This window comes from Lissotriton vulgaris, chromosome 9, assembly GCF_964263255.1.
Source record: "Lissotriton vulgaris chromosome 9, aLisVul1.2, whole genome shotgun sequence".
Classification (NCBI taxonomy): Eukaryota; Metazoa; Chordata; class Amphibia; order Caudata; family Salamandridae; genus Lissotriton; species Lissotriton vulgaris.
The window spans coordinates 556740332-556762069 of record NC_141697.1 but is presented as its reverse complement, the minus strand read 5'-3'; the positions used below and the strand labels follow the sequence as shown (position 1 = coordinate 556762069).

At 46.3% G+C, this 21738-nt stretch overlaps 1 protein-coding gene across 1 annotated transcript in view; it reads right to left on the bottom strand.

Moving 5' to 3' along the window:
* Positions 1–21738, bottom strand: part of LOC147691775 (reticulon-3-like) — a 159767-nt gene that overhangs the window by 81305 nt on the left and 56724 nt on the right. The window contains exon 2 of the mRNA XM_086938069.1: positions 10415–12547. Coding sequence (XP_086794195.1) covers positions 10415–12547 — 2133 coding nt within the window. The remainder of the gene's footprint in view (positions 1–10414; positions 12548–21738) is intronic.

Sequence of the window (21738 nt, the reverse complement as noted above, 5' to 3'; positions counted from 1 at the left end):
AGATTTTGCAAAAATTAAAATCTACCAAAGATCCATTCAACTGCTTGGCCTATACGTATGTGAATCTTTCCCTATAATCTCTACAAAACTCTTTCCTCCAATTCCCTGGGGTTGACCAAGGGATTTGCAATTGTTTTTAAACTCAAGTTTTAGAGTGTGAAGTGCATCTTTGTATAATAAGCTAGGTGTTGATATTTCCCTCTACTCCCACCAAGTCCTCTCCTGCGATTTCAGGCTTCATATGTAGGCAGATAACTCCCTCCTTTCCTAATGACAGTACAACTACAGTCCCAGTTGGCCAGTGCCTTGGTAACAGTTTGTGCTACAAACGTAATAGCTGAAGACATCCCACCTTCAGAAGAAAAGAAAAAAATGTTCACCCCCTCTTAAAGCCAAAGCTTCTTGCGTTTAGTTTACTTTATTTTAGCGCTGCAGTTTAAATGTACTTTCATTCACAAGGCCTTACACGACAGGGAACCACTGCTCCTCATCTATACTCCCAACTTGCTCATCTTTGTGCTGAGGTGGGCATGAGAGGGGCAATCTTTGCTGCCACTTAAGAAACCTTGCAATTTGTGCTCATTACAGATTTCTTTCATAACACAAATTATAGACCACGTGCCTATGTGGAGAAACTGTTCACCGGTGTCACTTTAGACATAGTGTCCCCTATGCTGAAAGACTTGTGTGCTCTGCAGGTAGCATACTTCTACTACAAGAGCATGGCTTAATTTGGGCAGGTGGTTACCAGTGGGTACCACCGGCACTTTCCTCAACAGACTTGGATCCAAATTAAGAAAAAAGAAAAAATAGGGGAAAGAAGTAGGAAGAGAAAGGTGGAAAAACACAAAATGAGAAAGCGCAGATAAACAGGAGCTTGCAAGAATGAGCTAAAGAGACAGGGAGTGTCTATAGTGGTTTAAAGAGGCACGAGAGGAAATTAGGATGACAAAACGTTGGTATTAGGCAAACCAACGTGAAATTGTACGGACACAGGCTTCTGAGCAAAACTTTGTGCCCCAGGACTTCTACTTTTTGTTTTTCAAACTCAGCACTGCATAGCAGTACAACTGATTCCTCAATAAAAATGCAACACTTCTCCGCCCAGAGTTACAAGAGTCTATTGTGAGGGTAATCCCAGCAACAGTTCACTATAAGAAACAGTAAATCTTCAACATCTTTAGTTAAGGTGGGGACACTACAAGGGAACAGACTCCGTTACCTCATCACATATGCTTTTAATTTGGGGCAAACAGAGAATTGGAAAGTTGAGAGAAGGAAGTGTAGAAGAAAAAAAAATTCACAAGCAACTCTATAACGATCTATCTATCTATCTATAAGCAGACACATTTTCATACACATACAGACACGACAAAAGTTGAAGGCTGACAAACTAATTTACTTCGTGTTATTGTCTGCCCAATTTTCAACGCTGTATATACATATATATCTATCAACAAAGGAATAACGATGCACTCCTAGGCGCTTTATATTTCGAAGTTATTTAATGGTAATTGTCTGCATTACAAACAAAGCTGACTTGTTTCGACTAGAACAGTCTTGTTCATGGTACAGAGTCATTTCTCAATCTCTATACATACATCACCTGTTATCCATTGAAAGGCATTATTGCAATAGTGGTCAGATATAATGCACAGAAGCAAATGCTGAAAATGTAAACTTATTGGTATCCTGTATAGCATTTCCAAACACTTACGGGCCTTTAAAAAAAAAAAAAAAAAAATCAACTCTGAGTGCATCAAATAGTTCATTGCCCTCATTTCTCAGCTAAGAGCTAGTATTTAGAAAAACGGAATTTCCAGAATGAGTACAAATGATCTCTAGTCAGTTTGCTATCACGGAGTATTTATGGAGTAGTTTATATAAATGTCCCCCTTGCCAAAAAGGTCTTTAATATTATTAATGCAGACCAACAGTTGCTCCCGGATTTATTTTCAGTTCAGATGCACAACATATGCTCATCGTATTCCTCGGTAAGGCTGTACTTGCATAGTCACAGAGCCTTAAACGGCGTGTTTGGAGTCTGTCCCAATCCAGGGTATTCTAGTCTCCAAATGTATAATATATACACTTAAGATTAGTTAGTATTCCAATAATGCCTTTCAACAGATAATAGGTTGTGAGGGCATAGAGACTGAGAAGGAACTCAGTACTGTTAACAAAACTTTAATAGTCTACATGCGTCAGCTTTGTTTGTAATGCGGATGACAAATACCATTAAATAATTTGGAAATGTAAAGCTCCCAGGACTGCTGCGTTATTCCTTTGCATTGCAATAAATTTCGGGGCAGTTGGACTACCTCCATGTTTGCACCATAAGTTGAACACATCACCTTGCAACCATGTTTTGTATGTGTAGTGTGAAATAGCTCTACCTCTTTCTCTCTCTCTCTGGTAAAACTACTCCCAAATTGACAGTTACTGAACCCTCTAACTAAACAGGACTCCAGGTGGCGGATACGGAATTACTAAAGGAGCTAGCCGCTTTACAAAATGAACATCAGGGTTAAATGCACCTATTGTTGAACAGGATTTTTGGAACAGGAAGAATTGGACAAAGTGCGACGCAGAATCACCCTTCAAACCAACGTCTAAATTCTTATCCATTACTTCACATGATGCCATTGATTTATTCAGTGACCCCATTAAGGAAATAAAACAAATGGGCAAAAGGTACAATAACATTTTTAGGTCGAGGACCAAAGGCTGCGCTTGCGCAGTCTCCGGGAGGAGATTTAATGATTTGGAGTATGGGTGCGTGAACCCGCCTCTCTCCTCCATTGGCTGGCTTCCTAAACGGAGGCCAGCCATTGGAGGAGAGGAGTCACTCGAATAAAGCCCTGTCTCTTTCGGATTTGGGGGCGTGTTATTTTGCGTTCTTTCGACTGATGTCATCCGTCACTCAGAATGCCAAAACATGCCCCGAATCCGAAATTTTCGGAAGTTTGCGTCCTCCATTTTTTCCCCCGTTTGTGCCGTTTTTCTTGTTTTACAGGTCGAGGGATTACTGGCAGTCCGAATGAGCAGATTAATATAATTCGGGCCGTGCTGTGTTGATCTATTGAACTATGCAAATATTTCTTTCCCTGTTGGTGCCGTTTTTCTTGTTTAATCTTATGGTCAGCCTGTCACAACACTTTATATTTTGCTGGTTTAGCGATGCGGTTTTTCCCCGTTTCATTGGGCTATGTGTAGAGAGGCTTCTGTGGTTTCCCGTGGCTTCACCAGCCAGCCTAGCAGTCGGCTTAAAGAGCCGAAGCTCGCACTGAAACCAGCACGGAGCAGCTGGGATGGCACGGCTGAGTGGCCCCCTCTTGAGCCCCCGCCAGGTCTGAGACCAGAGACGCCACAAGCGCAGCCCCGTGCAGCTCCGGCGCTACCCCAATGCACTCTGCCCTCTAGAGCGAAAAGCTCACCTGAGCCACACTGAGGCACACTCAGAGGTCGGGCCAGTACCCTGCGGTCGCCACTGCTGGCCTGTGTACTTACACTCTGCCCCCTCTACCTTCTGCCCCAGTGTTAGTCCCGTGGCTGTTATGCGGTCAGTCTCCCGGTCCCGTCTCCCGCTGAGCGCTCATCGTTAGCTGCCGACTGTCACGGAGGAGCTCCTCCTTGCTCTGCTCAGCATCGTTGTGTATCACGTGCAACTCCTTGTCCAATCCAGTAAATCAGTAAGGTAAGAAAGGGTTGGTGATGTGCATTTTGGGAGTCAAATAAGAACATTTTTTTTTTAAGAAAATGCAGTTAGATACTGTGTTTTTTGGCAAGAGCACAATGTTTTAACTGAAAAGTCCATTGGAAATGTCCAGGATTATTTTAATTGTACATTTTCTATTAGGTTAATTCTTAATCCGGTGTTGAGTGTGCATGCATGTGTTGTGAGTGTGCATGCGTTTGTATATGCATGCCTAATTTATAAAGTCTAATACTGTTTTATAAGGTCTCCCAGGTTTCTTAAATCAGAAAAGATGTGTTTATTATAGAAATGCGTAGCACTATAATGCCTTGATATTGTAGCTATTTTAAAATGAAGACTTGGCGCCTCTACATCTTTTGTTACATATTGGCGAGATCAGATTTTAATGTTTGATTCCAATGGAAATCTCAGAGTCTCCAGGAAACGGGTAATAAGCGAGTTTCCTGAGGTTTGCCTGGCTTCCTTATTCCCTTTTCAATACACTTAAAAGGAGACTCTTCTTTCCAATCCTTGTGATTTTTCACAGGCTGTGACCCTGGGGCGTGTCGTGTTGCCCGCCCCCGGTGTAATGCTCTGTAGCCCCTGCTTACCGCTCTCTCTCCCGGGGCCCTGACTCTCCACCTGTCTCAGTTGCCCCGTGCCAGGAATCAGATCCAGTCTCGTCTTTGCACCCTACTGCCAGTAAGCTCCCTGTCCCAGCCCAGGGTCAGAAGGCTCCGTACCTGTCCGCAGGGCTGCTGCCAGGCTCTAGTCGCTGCCTGTCCAGGGCTCCTGTGCCGCCCAGGCCCCTGCTGCTGCCATCCCGGCCCTCAGGTGAGGCGCCCCTTCAGCTGTGTCCCTCCGAAGTGATGTCCCGGGTGAGCGGGCATCGGCTGAAGCACCCCCTTCCCCCTCCCCTAACTGACGGCCCATCTCCAGAGTCTCCCTCGCGCTGCCTCTGTGGTGATTCTGTCGCCCACTGCTGCGCTTCACAATAACACTCCTTTTATTAACTTTATGCCTAGAGCTCCCCTCTCGTCCCGCCATTAACTATATTGAGTTAACAAAAAGAGCGATTCAGATCAAGTTATTTTGCACTTTAAAGTATTCGAGTCCCGATCACCACTTCTACCGTCCTTCTGCTCGCTTTCTGCCCTCTCTCACTATCTCCTAACCCCATCTTTATCTCCTCTGGCAATGCCCTTTACCTCGCCCTTTGTCTAGATATCCCTCTCTCACATTCGCTCCTTCTCTATTCTTTCTTCCCCTCCCTTTCTCTTTCCTCTTGCTCTGTTTCTCTCTTGTTCAATTTTCCTTTCACTTCTTCGCTCTCTTTTGCTCTATGTCATATTCGAGGGATAGAGCTGGCCACGTTTGGTCTTTACCACATCCCTATATGTAACACATGTAATATTAGATGTAATTCTCGACGTCCTCTCGATGTGCTTGTAAAATCATGGTATGTCAGCTCCGCCCAATGACTGCAAGAAACGTCAACTGCTGACGTTCTTAAGTACCTGTGGTAGGCATGGACTATCTAATTGATTTTGATCAATCACCGTTAAGTGTTTAAGTATGTTGTGTGATTACAGTTTAAGAGGAGACTTCACAATGATTTTATAGTTTTGTGAAATTTCTTTCCACAGAAAAATGCATTCTTGGTGTGACCCCAGAGAGTCCCCGATTAGTACATTGAGTTAAGCATCCAGGGAGCATGCATATTTAAACTATCTTTCCATGTCTATTTCATAATCCATAGAAAAAGTCTTAAGCACAAGTGAATGTGTAGAATGGCATGCTGATCACAGTAAAGCGCGCTATGCTCCCCTGTCCCACATACAGACCGTGCTTTTGGGCTGTGCCCTGCTGTGGTTAGACAGGACATCCAGGGAGTGCCTCGAGGAACCAGCTGTTTACCCGGCATGATTGAAAGGCATTTACACAGCCTTCCTCATGCGTGGGCACCAGCAGGTCTGCCCCAGGTGGACGGGTAGGACTTTATTTGCTAATGAAATGATCTCCTCAGAGATGAGCATTGCTGTGTAAGCCTGTAGATTATTGATTGTGTTCCAGGGACAAGGGAATTCTTTAATTTGTTCCTTTTCCTCCTCAGCCATTTCCCAAAAGGCCATTTTACAGATAACCTGCTCAGCGAATAGGACATTGTAACAATATCTGAAAGTGTGTGATCTGACATTTGGGAGGTTGAAATGAGCAGATAATACCTAATTTGTGTCGGGGAGGGGGGCTCAGAAGTGCTTACTGTCACTAGGGGTCTGTGTGTGGCTTGCTGTGTGTGTGTGTGTGGGTGTGGCTCGCTGTGTGTGTGTGGGTGTGGCTCGCTGTGTGTGTGTGTGTGTGTGGCTCGCTGTGTGTGTGTGTGTGTGTGGCTCGCTGTGTGTGTGTGTGTGTGGCTCGCTGTGTGTGTGCGGCTCGCTGTGTGTGGCTCGCTGTGTGCGTGCGTGGCTCGCTGTGTGCGTGCGTGGCTCGCTGTGTGCGTGCGTGGCTCGCTGTGTGCGTGCGTGGCTCTGTGCGTGGCTGTGTGCATGCGTGGCTGTGTGCATGCGTGGCTGTGTGCATGCGTGGCTGTGTGCATGCGTGGCTGTGTGCGTGCGTGTGTGGCTGTGTGCGTGCGTGTGTGGCTGTGTGCGTGCGTGTGTGGCTGTGTGCGTGCGTGTGTGGCTGTGTGCGTGCGTGTGTGGCTGTGTGCGTGCGTGTGTGGCTGTGTGCGTGCGTGTGTGGCTGTGTGCGTGCGTGCGTGGCTGTGTGCGTGCGTGGCTCGCTGTGTGTGCGTGCGTGGCTCGCTGTGTGTGCGTGCGTGGCTCGCTGTGTGTGCGTGCGTGGCTCGCTGTGTGTGCGTGCGAGTGTGGCTCCCTGTGGGTGCGCATGTGGCCCTGTGGGTGCGAGTGTGGCTCCCTGTGGGTGCGCATGTGGCCCTGTGGGTGCGCATGTGGCCCTGTGGGTGCGCATGTGGCCCTGTGGGTGCGCATGTGGCCCTGTGGGTGCGCATGTGGCCCTGTGGGTGCGCATGTGGCCCTGTGGGTGCGCATGTGGCCCTGTGGGTGCGCATGTGGCCCTGTGGGTGCGCATGTGGCCCTGTGGGTGCGCATGTGGCCCTGTGGGTGCGCATGTGGCCCTGTGGGTGCGCATGTGGCCCTGTGGGTGCGCATGTGGCCCTGTGGGTGCGCATGTGGCCCTGTGGGTGCGCATGTGGCCCTGTGTGTGCGCATGTGGCCTGTGTGTGCGCATGTGGCCTGTGTGTGCGCATGTGGCCTGTGTGTGCGCATGTGGCCTGTGTGTGCGCATGTGGCCTGTGTGTGCGCATGTGGCCTGTGTGTGCGTATGTGGCCCTGTGCGTATGTGGCCCTGTGCGTATGTGGCTCTGTGCGTATGTGGCTCTGTGTGTGTGGATAGCTTTTCTAGGTGGCTCTATGTGTGGGTGGCTCGGTCTGTGTAAGGGTGACTCTGTAGGTGGCTCTATGTGAATGACTGGGGGTGGTTCTGTATGTGTGTCTCGGTGTGGGTGTAAATGCAATAGGTCATGCATATGCGAGCGATTAAGCTATTGGCAATGTAAATGACAATGCTATTTATTTATGATTTAAAAAAATAAAAAAATGTCATGAGCAATGCCAATAGCTCTACCTTTAATAATGCCGAGACCATTGCATTGTAAATGCTGGTTTTAAAAATGCAATGGTTAACAGTGAAAGGATTTTACACTGATCAACAAGTTAAAAAAAAAAACACCATGACATTGTCCTAACTAACACTGATAAAGGAGAAAACCGTTCTCTGGCCAGTTTAAACGCCAACTACAGGGCAATGACTTACATCAGAGCCAACAAAGAAGAACTGGGCCATGCTAAACGCTAAATGAAAGAACAACTAACGGACTGGCGTAACAATGAACTTGTAACACAAGAGGAGTATAGTTTCCTACTGAAGGACCATCCTAGGATGCCTGTGTGGTATGTAATCACCAAAATTCATAAGGACCCTGTCAAACCACCAGGATGGTCCATCATTTTCGCTATTGGAGGGTTACATGTCCAAATATATTGACGATTTCCTGAAGCCTTATGTAAACAGTTTATCATTATTTATCGAGGACATTTAAGAATTTCTCAAAATCTTTTAGGACGTGCCATGGGAGGACAATTTCATCTTAATGTCCCTACGTTTTTCATTCCTTTATGCAAGCATTCGTCACAGTGATGGGTTGATAGTTATTGAACATTACTTTAGCAACAGACCACTTTCACTGCACAAACACTCAAATGTTAATCAATGCGATCAAGGAATGTCTCATATTACATTTTTCTTTTTTTGACCATCAGATATGCTGGGGGGGGATTGGGAAACCACGATGGGCGCCTGCTCCTCCCCAGCTACGCATGTTTCACATGGGCTGGTGGGAGGAGTGGGTGCTCAGGGTAGAGCACTCCAAAGCATGGGATGACAATATCGTGGCCTGGCTGCGCTAGATTGATTTGGATTGATTTTCATTTGGAGGGTGTCAGAACAGAGTTCATAGCAAACATCAATGTTCATAATCTGCACCTACATTTCAATAGGGAGGTTAGCACCAACATGATCTGCTTCTTAGATCGTGAGGTGTTTGTCTCAGATGTCAAGTTAGAGAAACTATACAGAAAGAGCACATCTGGTAATCTTTCATCCTACACACCTCATTGCCAGCATCCCATATGATGAGTTAATATGGGCCAAAAGGAATCGTAATCTACCCCAACATAATCATCTTGCCAAGCAGACACTATGAACAGATTTGGGCAAATGGATATGACACGAAAATGATTAAACCTGCACTAGACAAGGTCAATACGTTGACCAGGGAACCTATTCTATTTAGCCAGCCTAGAAAACCTGAAAGGAACAGTAGTCAGGATGATAACTACATACAGCAAACCAAGAATTAGCAAGGGTTGTTAGGAAAAACTGCCACCTAATTGGCTCTGATTCCACCACTGGGGCATTAGATCAAAACAAAGCCACAAATTTATTATCGCAGAGCCAGTTCTATGAAGGACAGTCTAGTCCGATTCTGCCCAGAAATAAGCTGAACATCTAGCTGGCTGAATGGGTTCCATAAATGTCCAGATGCAGAGCATGTTCAATGGAATGCCTTTCTCCTTTTAAAAACACACCTATTGCCATCAAAGGTAATTTCAACTTCAAAAGTTATCATGCTATACATGTTCTCACTTGTAGCTACAATTTAAGGTAGGTGGGCAGCACGTGCTGCAGGTTCACAAACGAAACCTGAAACACATGCACGCAATTAAAAACATTGATGTGTCCCATAGGTGGCCTGGCACTGCGCAGAAACTCAAAGGGCTGTTACACAGATGGCATACTTTGTCATCGACACAGTCACACAAAAGAGGGGGAGATAGGGTGAAAGCACTGAGGAAACTGGAAGTATGTACATTCAAAACTGGATTCCAAACCCCCCAAAAGGGCTGAATATCGAAGAGGATTTACATAATTTTCTGTAACTGGGGTTTAACTTCCATTTTATAACAGTTTGCATTGCCCATGCTCGCCCAAGATATACATGTGTATATAACATGTTATAGCTGTCTAACAGCCAGCACAGTATGAATGTTATTTGTAGTATTTGGGTATTTTAGTCTCACATTTACTTTGTATTGCCTACGATTTCATTGGGTGGCACATCATTTCTTATTACAAGAATCATGTGATGTACACTACACCTACATGGCGTTTCCACTAGATGAGCATCATCAATACAATATGATGTGATACAGATACAATGGTCCCAGTGGGTGTCTAAATAGACGTTGTATCAATTCCAGGGTCAACTTAAGGAAATACATGGTGAGCACATAGAGGCTGAAAGAATTTTCCGGGTGCATTTGTAAATTAGGCCTTGTAGAACTAATCACTACACTTTGCTGAAAGGCATGCATTCACCAGTTTTAAAAACGTTAGCAAAACATCAACTCATGAGGGCTTCAACTATGCCTGCACCAGTTTGCTTTTGTGTGCACCTTGCTCAAATACGCACTTCCTGGCTGTTAGGAAGCACAAGAGCAAAGGCACGGGAGACAGATCACTAGAAAAAAGGTACCCTTTATTTCTCATCGGGTAAATGAAGAACACCTGTGTGGCTCAAAGCAGCACAGTCAGCAATTGAAGGGATGCAAACAGAGCACTAACATTTAAGAGAAAACCAACTCAAGCACTGGGGCTTTGGTCCTCTGCACTGAATGTTGTGAGTGTAAGTAGTTAAACTGGTTGCACATGTAAGATTTATAGGACAGCAACAAAACTTGAGTTACGCAAAAAATGCCTTGCCATTAGCCCAGAGACCGCATCATCACAGTGCCTTGTACTTTAATATCAAGCATTTACAACAAAGATTAGATGGGTGATGTGGACAAGTAGTAAAATTTAGAAAAAAAGTCAAGTTGCAAAATTATGCTGGAGTGGATCAAATAAATAGGATAATACCCTGGTACAACTGGTCCTGCTCAGAACCATGCCTAAATACACCTCTTAAAGTTTCAGCAATTAAATATATGGTTTAAAAGAGTTAAGATGGTGTTTCCCTCCCAACCACAGGCCATGTCATATTGGTCTGTTGGTTAATGAGTTTGGGAATTTCAAGTTGAGACCCAACCAATCCGAATACATTTTATCCATAATGCATGCCAGAATCTAATTGTTTACCTGAACCTCTGGTCAGGAGTCCGGAGTCTTTTGTAAGCTTGGAACTGGAATCAACAGGTACTACATCCGCCTCTTCTTCATCAATAGTCTCAATAGGTCTGGCCTGAGAGATGTATTCATGAGAACATACATATGCCTCAGTCATTTGGTTAGAGGACAGAAGCAATGAATCCTCTTTGGGTGAAGGGCTACCACTATCCTCGGCAGACACTGGGCTCTCATCTGGTATTGTGTTAAGCTCTCTGAGGGCTGTTATTGTGAGCTGCTCCTGATCAAGATCTAGAAAGAGCTTTGTTGCTTCAGGAGATGCGGGGGACGGCTGAAGTTTGGCCCCATGGGATGATCTGCCTGCTGCCACACCCGCTTGAGCAAAGATGCAATAATCATCTTCATACCTTTCAGAAAGTGGCAACTTTCTAGGAATTGCTGCCTTCCCAGTATATGCTTCTGTAGGGTCAGCAGCCGCACTACCTTCTTTAATTTGAGAATGTGTTTCCAGGAAGTCCTTGTTCTTAGTACTCAATGGCTTCATAAAATCCATGTAACTTTCCCCACACATTGAGTCCAGTTGTTTTGAAGACACAGTGGTCTTGTCAAAAGACAAAAAGAATGGTTCACTATCCTGAACAGATTGGGTGTTACCCTTCATCAGAAATTCAGGAGACATTCTAGAGACTTGAGATTCAAATTTATAAGGCGTCTCAAATTCCTTAACTTCCTGATTTGACAGCTCTTTCTGCAAATTAGCTTCACTTTCAGCAGAATCTACTGGTGCCTGGATAGTCTCAAAGTCATCCATGAAATCCACGTCCTCTTCTGGTATTGCATAAGGCAACTTGCTTTTTTCATGGTAGGCTAACTCCTCATGGGAATATTCAGCATCCATTCCTTGCCCTGGCACAAGGACAAGAGTAAATGGTGGAGAAACAATGGGCGCCCCTTGCATAGGGTCAACTGCCACCTTCAGGGATTCAATCTTTTCAGTCTCTTTTTTCCCAGCCATAGCTAAAACAGCCTTCGTATCTTCTATGACTGTGTCATCTGACTCTCCAGAACTGTCTGCGTCTGCATTCTCTGCAGCGTCAGGCCAGGCTGAATCTCCAGTAAGTGGAAATGAGTCTAGGAGACACTTATTAAGGGCTGCTCCTTCTGATGTAGAACTTACCAATCCAGTTGACTTGTTATCTATTGCCTGCAAGTCCACTGGATGCTGCTCCTCATCTTTCCAAGACTTTACATCTAATTGCTCTGCCTTCTTGGTCACTCCAGGGTTTTTTTGTGGGCTATGCAGCAAGCTAATTTCTTCTGGTTTGCTTGTTACCTTATTAACAGGATATTGTTCGTCCTTCTGAAATAGTGGCATATTTTCCATTGTCTCTGGAGACAAGTTACAAAGGTCAACTCCTTTAAAATCTGTACTGGTATTACATTTTTGCGATGCTTCGGCAGAAACTTTCACTCCTTTAGATATGTCCCAGTCTAACAGGTCACTCGACAAACCCTGTAAACTGTGGAAATCCAAGTCTTGGCACCTAACACTTTCATAGGAAGGGGGCCCAGAGGGTAAACCCCCAGAAATTACAGCACCATCCTTTCCATATTCTCCACTGCTCCAGCTTTTTGTAAGCCACTCTGTTTCTACATATTTGCCAGGCTGGTCCTCATTTCCACCAGAAGAAATGGCAAACTCGGTTTTCCCTACAAGGACTTCAAAGGGCGAACTAGGAGACTCCATTTCAGGCATGCAGTTCCCTGGGACTGTAGAAGGAGATGACTGCTGAAAAAGCCCATCTTCTTTCTGGGATGATTTTTTAGGTGGTTCTTGCTCACTTAACATCAGAAATTTAAGGCCTGCAGCTGGTGCAGTTATGGCAACACCCCCACTTTCGTTTTCATCACCATGCATTGCTAGTTGCCCATCTCCTGTGGAAGAAAGTGCATCCTCCCATGTTGGTTGAATACTTCCCACAAATTCACTGGGAACGAAAGGGTTGTAAGAATGAAGTTTGTGACTGGTGAACAGGAAGTCTGTATCAGGCGTTCTCCTCGGTGCAGCCTCCACACCAACTTCCATCGCATGAATGTTCTGTGTAGATTCAGTATCTCTTTCAGGAAAGATGGTTGCTTTTAATTCTGATGGAATGGGTTATACGTAACAAGCCAAAGAAAGAGAAGTAAAGATCTCAGACACTTTTAAATTTGCACTATTAGAATAAGACTGTATGCACTCTCCAATGGTGGGGATGGAAAGAGACTGGTAGGGTGTTATCAAAATAAGAAGGTAATCTGCATGCTTTTCTCCAATTATAAAGCAAAAAAACAATCTGGATTATCTAAATTGCTGGAATAAACATGCATGGAAAATAAAAAAAAGGATAGCCAGTGTAGGTGAAAACATCAGGTAAGGGTGTGCTTGCAACAGCAAAGATGGGCAAAGGAAAGCAGGTTTCAATTACTTTGCATGCCAAGGTGATAAACAAAAATCACCTCCCCAAGTATTACAAATGGTAACAGCAAACAGAGGAGACGAAAACTTCAAATCAAGTAATTTCACAAACAAAATCTTCCGAAGAAAAGATCAATCTTGAGGACTAGCACCAACCTGTGCCTCTACAATTCTTTTCATTTTTCTAAAGCGCTTGCTACCACACGTTTGGTGTTCCACTGTGCTATGAGTAAAATTTGCTAGTAACGCCAAATTAAAGTTAAGTATCAACTTCTGAAGTGGAGCAGAGTAAATTCTGTCTGGATTCCAAATTTACGTTGACCCTGAGAAAACAGTAACAGCCTAACTCCCCAATCCACTAAGTAAGCATCAACCGTTGTACCCTCCATTGTCTTATTATACAGGCCAAAATGCATTGCTGAATTAAAAAAAGCCAGCACAAGTAAGAGCCCAGATAGGAATAGAAATTAAATGGAAAGCCTGTAAAACATCTTTCATTTGACGCCATGGTGGGGATGCGGATGGGGGCTTTCCTCCGGCAAGTCCAAACCTGCATTTTGCCACATTCCCCTGGTTGATTGGCTCCAGGGTGAGTTCGCAGCGCAATGCTGTCTGCATCTCTTAGGTACGTTACCCAGTTGAGCCACCCCTTGAATGTCGCCTTGGCTGTCTCCTACCATTTGGAGACTACCATTTTTACTGCAGAGGTCAGAAGGAGGTCTAGTAGGTGCTCGCTGTGCAACAGGATCCACGCTGTAACTATCTGACGAGGCCTAACAGGGCTGAAACCAGTTTGAGGTTGCTTGGGTTTCCTTACAGAGGGGGCCTCGCATGTAAGTTGAAGATGGACTGTTCGCATGAGGAGCAGGTTTACTACTGATCGGTCTAAAGCGGCCCTTTGTGTGGCACTGTGGATGATTAATGGGTGGGATGGTACTCCCCAGAGCAACTTCACTTGGTTTATATCAAGGGTTCATAACCTGTAGTTGGGGGAGGGGGTGGGTCCCCTGGAGATCTGTGATGCCCTTGACTCCTAATCGGTTAATAAAATTTAATTTTATTAAGTACATACAATACAAAATGTATACAAATGCAACATTGAAAGTTTAAAAAAGCTCTGTAAATTGTATGTAATTTTAAACTAGAGCCTACAAATTAAATTGGTATCCTGAGCTTCTGTCACATGAGTAGCACCATTATAGGAAACAATCCAGGATGCATTACGAGAAAAAAAAGGTACAAGTGATATATTAGAGAAAGATATTCTATTGATTTGTTTTCATTTAGAAATAAAACACAGATCATGCATGTGATTCACGATATAGGCATGCAATGCGAATTTTGGTCTTTGTGGACCAGGTGGGGCACCAACAGTACTACATTGTTAGTGGTGGAAGGCTACTGCCTTCACAAAGAGTTAAGCAGCACAAGAGAGAAGGTTGGCAATACTGTGCATTGATCAGTAGAAGTGAAAAGGTCGAAGCCTTCCAGCTAACAGCAGTCTGATTTGCTAAAGAAATGTTGGGGTAATTAGCCCCTCCCATGCTCGTGACAAAACCGTTCGTCACGAGCCTCGGGTGGGCTGTGCTGGTGACGGAACGTTTCTGTCACAGCCCGCTCGCCGCGCCTGCGCGGCGCGAATTCCGCGCCTGCGCTGACGTTCTAAAGAGCGGGCGGGGCCGTGACGGAACCGTTCCGTCACAAGCACAGCTCACCCGTGGGCCGTAACGGAGCGGTTCCGTCACCAGCACGGGACCGCCGCGCGGCCCCGCCTCCCCCTTAGCGCTGCGGCAGAATAGCCGCCGCAGCGAAGGGGTTAAGAACGCTGACCTAGGAATGTATTCCGTCCATTGCGGACCATTGGCTTTGAGGTCTATCAATCACATTTTCTGTTTATTCATTTGCTTGCTAAATTTGTTTTAGGTTGTTCTCATGTTGCCCAAACCTTGTTTACTGTATTTTTCTACAAACTCTGAAAAAGGCCTTTAAATTGAATTCTTGTCACATTTGCTTGTGAATTCAATGACAGAGGTCAAATGTCAAGCTGTCTTCCGAGGGAGCTTGGTGCTTACTTTTCTCTCTCAAACTTCAAAGTGAGAAACTCTACGAGACAGTCCCGCTAAGTGCCCATGTATGAGGAGAGGGTGTAGGGTGCTTTTTTTTAGCCCCCAACAAAAAATAGGGATTGGCAAAGCCAATAGGTCTAGCCAAAGTGAGACCAATTGGCTTTAGCAGGGTGTTTTAGAAAGGTTATACACCATTACGCCTGGTGTTCAGCATGGCTAGACATTAGTGGGGTGGCCTGCAGTGACGTACAATTTGGGAGCGGCAGAATGGAGCGAGTAGATGGGCGGGGCAGACTGGAGTAGATAGGGGGTCGAGTGGGATGGAGCAGAGTGTGGTGGAGTACAGTAGAAAGATTGGGGTAGATTGGACTTTGCTAGATTGTAGTTGGGTAGATTGGAATGGGGTATGGTGTGGTGGATTGGGGTAGATTCGAGTGGAGAGGCTTTGGATAGATTGCAGTTGAGTTTGGAGTGGGGTAAATTGTACTGGGTAGTGTGGAGTGAGGCAGAGTGGGTTGATTTGGGATACATTAGAGTAGATTAGAGTGGGGTAGGGTGGATTAGAGTAAAGAGGAGTTGGATAGATTGCAGAAGAGTTTGGAGTTGAATAAATTAGACTGGGTAGGTTGGAGTGGAGCAGGGCGGAGTGGAGTCTGTGTTTACATTTATATAGCGGCCTACTTGGCACCAGAGTTACCTCGGAAGGCTGGAACGCTTGTACAAAAGCTACTCTTTGTGCCTTATTGTTGGAACAGCCAAGTTTTATAAACTAGGCATGCTTCCAAAACGGAATGGATTACTTCAAACTGTAAAGCAGAGCCCCATCCTTGCTTTGCTTGGTGATGCCCCTTCCCCCTCTACAAGAAAATATAGCAGACCTTAGCTACTCTAGCCCCTTAGATTCCAGGCTGGATAGCAAGCCCTGATGGAGCTCGCATATTCCATTTAAGCAGCAGGCCCATAAGATCTCAGTCAGGAAAGGGGCCTAGGGAGCTAATCTGGCAGCCCTGGCTCCCATTTATTGCATTAAACAAAGCACCCAACAGTGGGAGAAGGCTTGAAAAATGCAATGCTCAATAATTTATCTCCCTCATGTCTCTAACAGCAGCACAATGTGCTCATGCCTACCACGAGATATTACTTTATTATTTTTCATATGGTGCTCGTGTCCATATCCAGGGGTGGTATAGGCAGGCCTCTTCAAGAATAATGACCTATAGCAGGCTCATGGTCAAGATGGCAGCCGTATCCGACGCTTGCTAGAGAGCTCTGTGCCCAGCCTGTTTGTATTCCTTCATTTCTCCTGCACCTCCTACCACAAACGGTTACAGGCTGTTACCCAGACTGTTTGGCTCAGAGGTGGAGCTGCTTAGCAAGTAAGCCCTATTTGGCAGCAGCGATGCGCTGTGGTAACCGCAGAGCAGCTGATCGGCAAGTTGGGCCTGCTGCCTAGGTTGCCTAGACAAGAACCTGTACAGGTACAGGGGCTGTTACTGTCCCGCTGGTACTTCAGGAGGTTCCCTAGGCGACCTGGAGGAGTCCAGACTCATCTGCTGCTTCCCTTGGTGCTGCACTTTGATTCAGGGCCTAGGACTCCCACTAAGAATGGGCCTGCCACTGCTGGCACACTGAGAAGATAATCTACGGCGAGAAAGCCTTCTACTCGCCGACCCTGCCTGGGGTGTTTCTACTGAGGGTACGCGAACTCAAGGAGCTTTGTTTGTGCTTGGAGCTGTGGTTGCCTCTTGGGGGGGCCCAATTGGTGGCAGGATTTCAAGGCCTGCTGAAGGGTGGTTGTGGGGAGCGGCAGGACCCTTCATATTGGAGGCGCTTTGCGCTCCCCCTTGTAGCAGTGGGGTTACACCAGCCCTGGGAAAGAACGCTGGGGCACTTCAACCTGTAGGCCTGCCTGCCGACTGCCTCCCTCAGTGCCTGGGATGGTACCTGGCCGGACCCACTGTGACAAACCCTGGCGTTATTGGAGGTGCCACCTAAGGGCCTCACTAATGCTTAGGGGCCAGTGTGACTGTGGCGGAGCACCCTGTGGACATTGTTCCAATGCCACGCAGTCTTTGCACCTGTGGATGCAGATGTGACTAAGTTATGCAGCCTCCACGTCTGGTCTTCCCCTCCCCTCTTTGTTGGTAAACATGGTGCTGGTCCCTGCCTGCACTTTAAAAAGCTGTCTGCCGGCCGGGCCTTACTGTAGCCCGGGTTGTCTCAGTCAGCTGGAACTTACCTTCCCGGTGGAGTCCCTTTCTGCATCTCCTGATGGTTCTGTTGCGCTATGAGGGTGAGTGCCCCGTGCATCGAGATCCTGTACCCACAGCTTTTGTGCTGGGAGAGCCTTTGGAGTCTGCTTTGCTGGGCATGTGTGCCCCACTCCTAGCGGCCTACGCATGGGTGTGTTGGATTCTGCTGGTTCAGCATGGGAGCTTTGGCGGGAGGCCATCAGACCACTGCAGGGCTGCTAAAGCTGCACTCCCATTGGAGGCCGGAGGTGCAAGCGGACCCCGTCTGGTGTGGGTGCTGTTCATCCGTCAAAGTAGTGGTTCAGTCAACTTGCCGGACCAGCCACCTATCACCATGGGAGAAGGATAGACCGCAGAGAGTGGCTCAGCAAACAAAGGTAGACCAGTTCAAGGCCCTATGGACCAGTACGGTGATGCCACCTCCACTGCAGAACGACCCAGAGAGAGTAGTAGAGATGCCAGTGGCCAAATATTGTCCACCCAGCTGAGGAGATCATACGATGGATTGTAGTTGCGATTACCTGCACTAGAGGAGGCAAGGGGTGGGGGGAGATTAAGAGGTAGGGTCAGGCAAACGTCTTTTAGGACTGAACAGGGTTGGAAGTATGCTATGCAAGACGTCCTACACCTCCAATTATACCAGTTCATCTGAAGGAGCAAGCAGAGTGGGTCTTGCAGGGGGAGGCGAGGTTGGACAGATATAATAAAAAGATATGTGGGGGCAATATGTAATACTAGGTGGCAATAAAGGAGTGGGGTGTAAGTCTCTTTATCGAGGAGGGGGGTGGGGGGGGGGGGGGGGGTTGGAGTGCTGTGAAGTGAGGGGTGGAGGTGGAAGGGGGGGGAACCCTGTATGCCAGAGGAGGCCATCATGAAGTTAGCCATGGCTACACCAATCGGGCCATAGCAGACTGAAGTTGCAGACCCCGTATGCAGAGAGGGGCAATCCTAAAGACTGCATTACTGCCATGTCAAATTGGCTGTAGCCTCTGTGAGGATTGAAGTCAGCAACCATGTATGGCAGTTTTGCGTTTCAATATAAATACTTCTTTTTTTAGGTCGAGCTGGAGAAAGCAATGCAAAGCATTGCGTCCAGCTCGAAAACTAATGTCGCCCGTCTCCTGGGAATCTGAGGCAGGGGTCGGGCACGCGCGGCGATTGGTGTCTGTGGATGCGTACATCCAGGCCGGTGCCATGCACATCCCCTGCCTCAGATTCCCTGAAGTGCACAAACACACACGCAGGCAGGCACAAAGGCGCACACACACACACACACACACACACACACACACACACACACACACGCACCCCCCCCCCCCACCACGGGCTCACGCGCACACAGCCAAGCACGCACCCTCCCCCAGACCCACATATACACACGCACAGCTAACAGACACACAGATACATACACACAGCTACACGCGCACCCCCCCGCCGCCACCCCCACTACAACTAAGCCCCACTTACTGCATCGGCGCAACTCCGGACTTCAGCCGCCACCGCTGGGCTCTCCCTCGGGCATGGGAGCCCCGCGTCACCACTACTCCTCTCCTACCCAGCCACTCCGTGGGCACGAGCTTCCAGCAGGAAACGGAAATCCCGCCCCACGCAGTTTCGTTACACACACGTCTTGTTCTCAGTGGCAGACATGGCGGACGTAGTGGAAGCACATCCCGGGGACGCAGATAAGCTCAGCAAGAAGCAAGCAGCGGAGTTTGGCCGTCTGACTCATGCCTGACAGCAGGAGACCGCTGTGCGCCGCGTTTTGCTTCGGAGACCCGTCTAGAGCCCGCCGGGATGCGGGTTTCATTTACCTGCTATTGTGCGGACCCAGTTTCCAGTCATGCAGTGCTTCGCATTCACTCACGTCATTGTTGGGGATGTGGTGCAAGGGCATATTTCGGGTTTTGTTGCTGTGCTACGCGTAGCGTGCTTCGGAACTTCAATCCCCAGCCTAACTTCAGCAGAGTGCGGCTGATGCAACCAGGAAGGGACTGGGCGAGCCATACATGTCAGGCAGCGAGGCTTGGGACTACTGAGGGAAACGCATGTGACACACAGAGGTGCTGGTGGGTCTCAGAAGCAGCTGACTAACTTACTGAAGGCACTCAGACTCAGGAGATGTGCATGTGGCACATGGGGGAGGTCTGAGTGGTAACCAACTAATTTACATGCATGCACTCTGGAGATGGCAGCTCTTACTTTCCTCTAGAGCCTGGCACCTTCGTTTTCAAGAATGTTATTCAGCTGTCTGAAAGTCTTTACCCACAGCTTTACAAATATTGATAAATAAATCCTCAAGTGTACTTCATTGAGTGTATCCACCGTGTTGAGATAGAGAGATAGATATATAGAGAGATATAAATATATATAGATATATATCTCTACAGTCCTTTGTGGCTCTACTAAAAGTGGTCCTACATGCTGCTGACTATCTGGGCGGAGGTCACTGCAAGTTTAAATTGTTCTCATTCCTTGAAATTTTCACTGGCTTTATTTTATATGTCATTTTGCTATATTCTTTAGTGGCCTGCAAAGGTATTCAGATTGGCTTATCACTCATATTTATTTTAAAGCCGTTGTTTTATTACGTAAGAACACTAATCTATCCTCACAGTATCTTCCTCATTCTAAATGTACTCACCGGGAGATGCAATTAAATCTCTTTTCGTCTTCTGAGGAGTTTCATCCATCCCTCTTTTTGTTTTGTCGTCAAGTGCCCCACAATACAAAAATAATTTCAAATGGAAAGATGATATTTACTGTTTGTGGAGCACTCTATCCAAGACATCCACCGAAAGTAGCAAAGTACCCTTGTGTGCCTTTTCCCATTTGCAGTGTTACATTCCCCAAAGAGGGGGAAATACGACAGCCAACGTTTACACTTAGAGAACTGAAATTAAAAAATAAAATGACTGGACGATTTCTGCCTTCAGTATTGTGGGTCATCTAATGTCCAAAATAGTCGGGTGCAACTTTACCTGAAACATGCACATTTTTTTTGCTTGGTTTTGGAAACGCTGTTTAATCCATTTGAGTTATATGTATGTTACTGGTTAGGGAATGAACTGCTTTTTGGTGGGACATGTGCGATGTTTGTGCTAGTCATATGAACCGTGTTCTATACTTGCTTTAGGCAATCGGCCTTAACCTGTTGGTTTCTTTTGCTCTGTAGCCTTCATCCATTGATGTGCAATATTGTCAAACTCCTCGTGTTGATTGACTGGAGTATTTAATTATCCGTTTTGTGCCTTGTTTTTCTTATGCCCCCTGCCCCCTCTATTCCCTCCCTACTGCCGTCGTCTCTTCCCCTACGTGGTTTTCGCCAGTCACAGCCCTTATTCCTTCCCTCCATCATTCCTTATTTCCCCTTGTTTCCTCCTTATTCTACCTCCCTTCTCTCCCACAAGCTTCTCATTAGTGCCTCTGAGCCATGGTATAAACTTTGACCTACAAATACAAGGCTGTGTATACTGAAGGCTCCCTTGCTTCAACGCAGACCTCTTTGTTTCTATGTCTTATGAAAGACACCCCCCTCACCTTCACCCACACCCCTCACCCTCACCCATCCCCCTCACCACCCCCATCCCCCTCACCACCCCCATCCCCCTCACCACCCCCATCCCCCTCACCACCCCTCACAACCCCCTCCCCCTCACAACCCCCTCCCCCTCACAACCCCCTCACAACCCCCTCACCCTCACTACACCAGCAAAGCATAGGATAGCAAAACATAGGATAGCAAAACATAGCATAACAAAACAAAGCATAGGATAGCATACAGCATCACTCAGCACCCCACAGCATCACTCAGGGGCACTCCAACATCACTATGCGCTACCACAACATCACTGAGCGCCACAGCATCACTCGTTCGCCATCACAACATCACTCAGCGCCAAAGCAGCAATCTGTGCAACTATTCAACAAAAACTGGTTCAAATATGTTCTCTCAATGTTTCAAGCTTTATTACAAATGTAACAAAAAGATGTTAATATTTCACTTCTGTTCTTGGATTTTCATCACAATAAATGACACTGAACATAATCTTTACAAAAGTTATTTACAAAAGTTTTAAGCTATTGCCATTATAAATTGCAATAACTTATTTAAGTATTAATTATTTAAAAAAGTAAAAGACATTGTTATTTGTAATACTAATACATGTAAGTCACGTAAATACAACACCTATTGCATTACAAATGCTATAGGTGTCACATTTGCAAAAGTTATAACTATTGGTATTGTAAATTACGAAACTATTAATTTCGCTATTTTCAAAAACAAAACAAATAAAAAATGTGTCAATTACAATACCAATAGCTCAAACCTTTCTAATGCGAGACCTATTGCATTGCAAATGCTTGTTTAATAAAAGCAAGTATTTGACTGGACAATCATTACTGCTGCTACTATAGTGAGCCTGGGTTCACTTCCCCTGCGCAACATATCTACCCTCCCAATGAAGCCTTAGAATTCTAGACCTATGCTACTACAGAGTCTCAAGTGATGAGGGGGTACTTAGCCAAATTGTTCAGGACCCATAGTAAGTCAGGTTA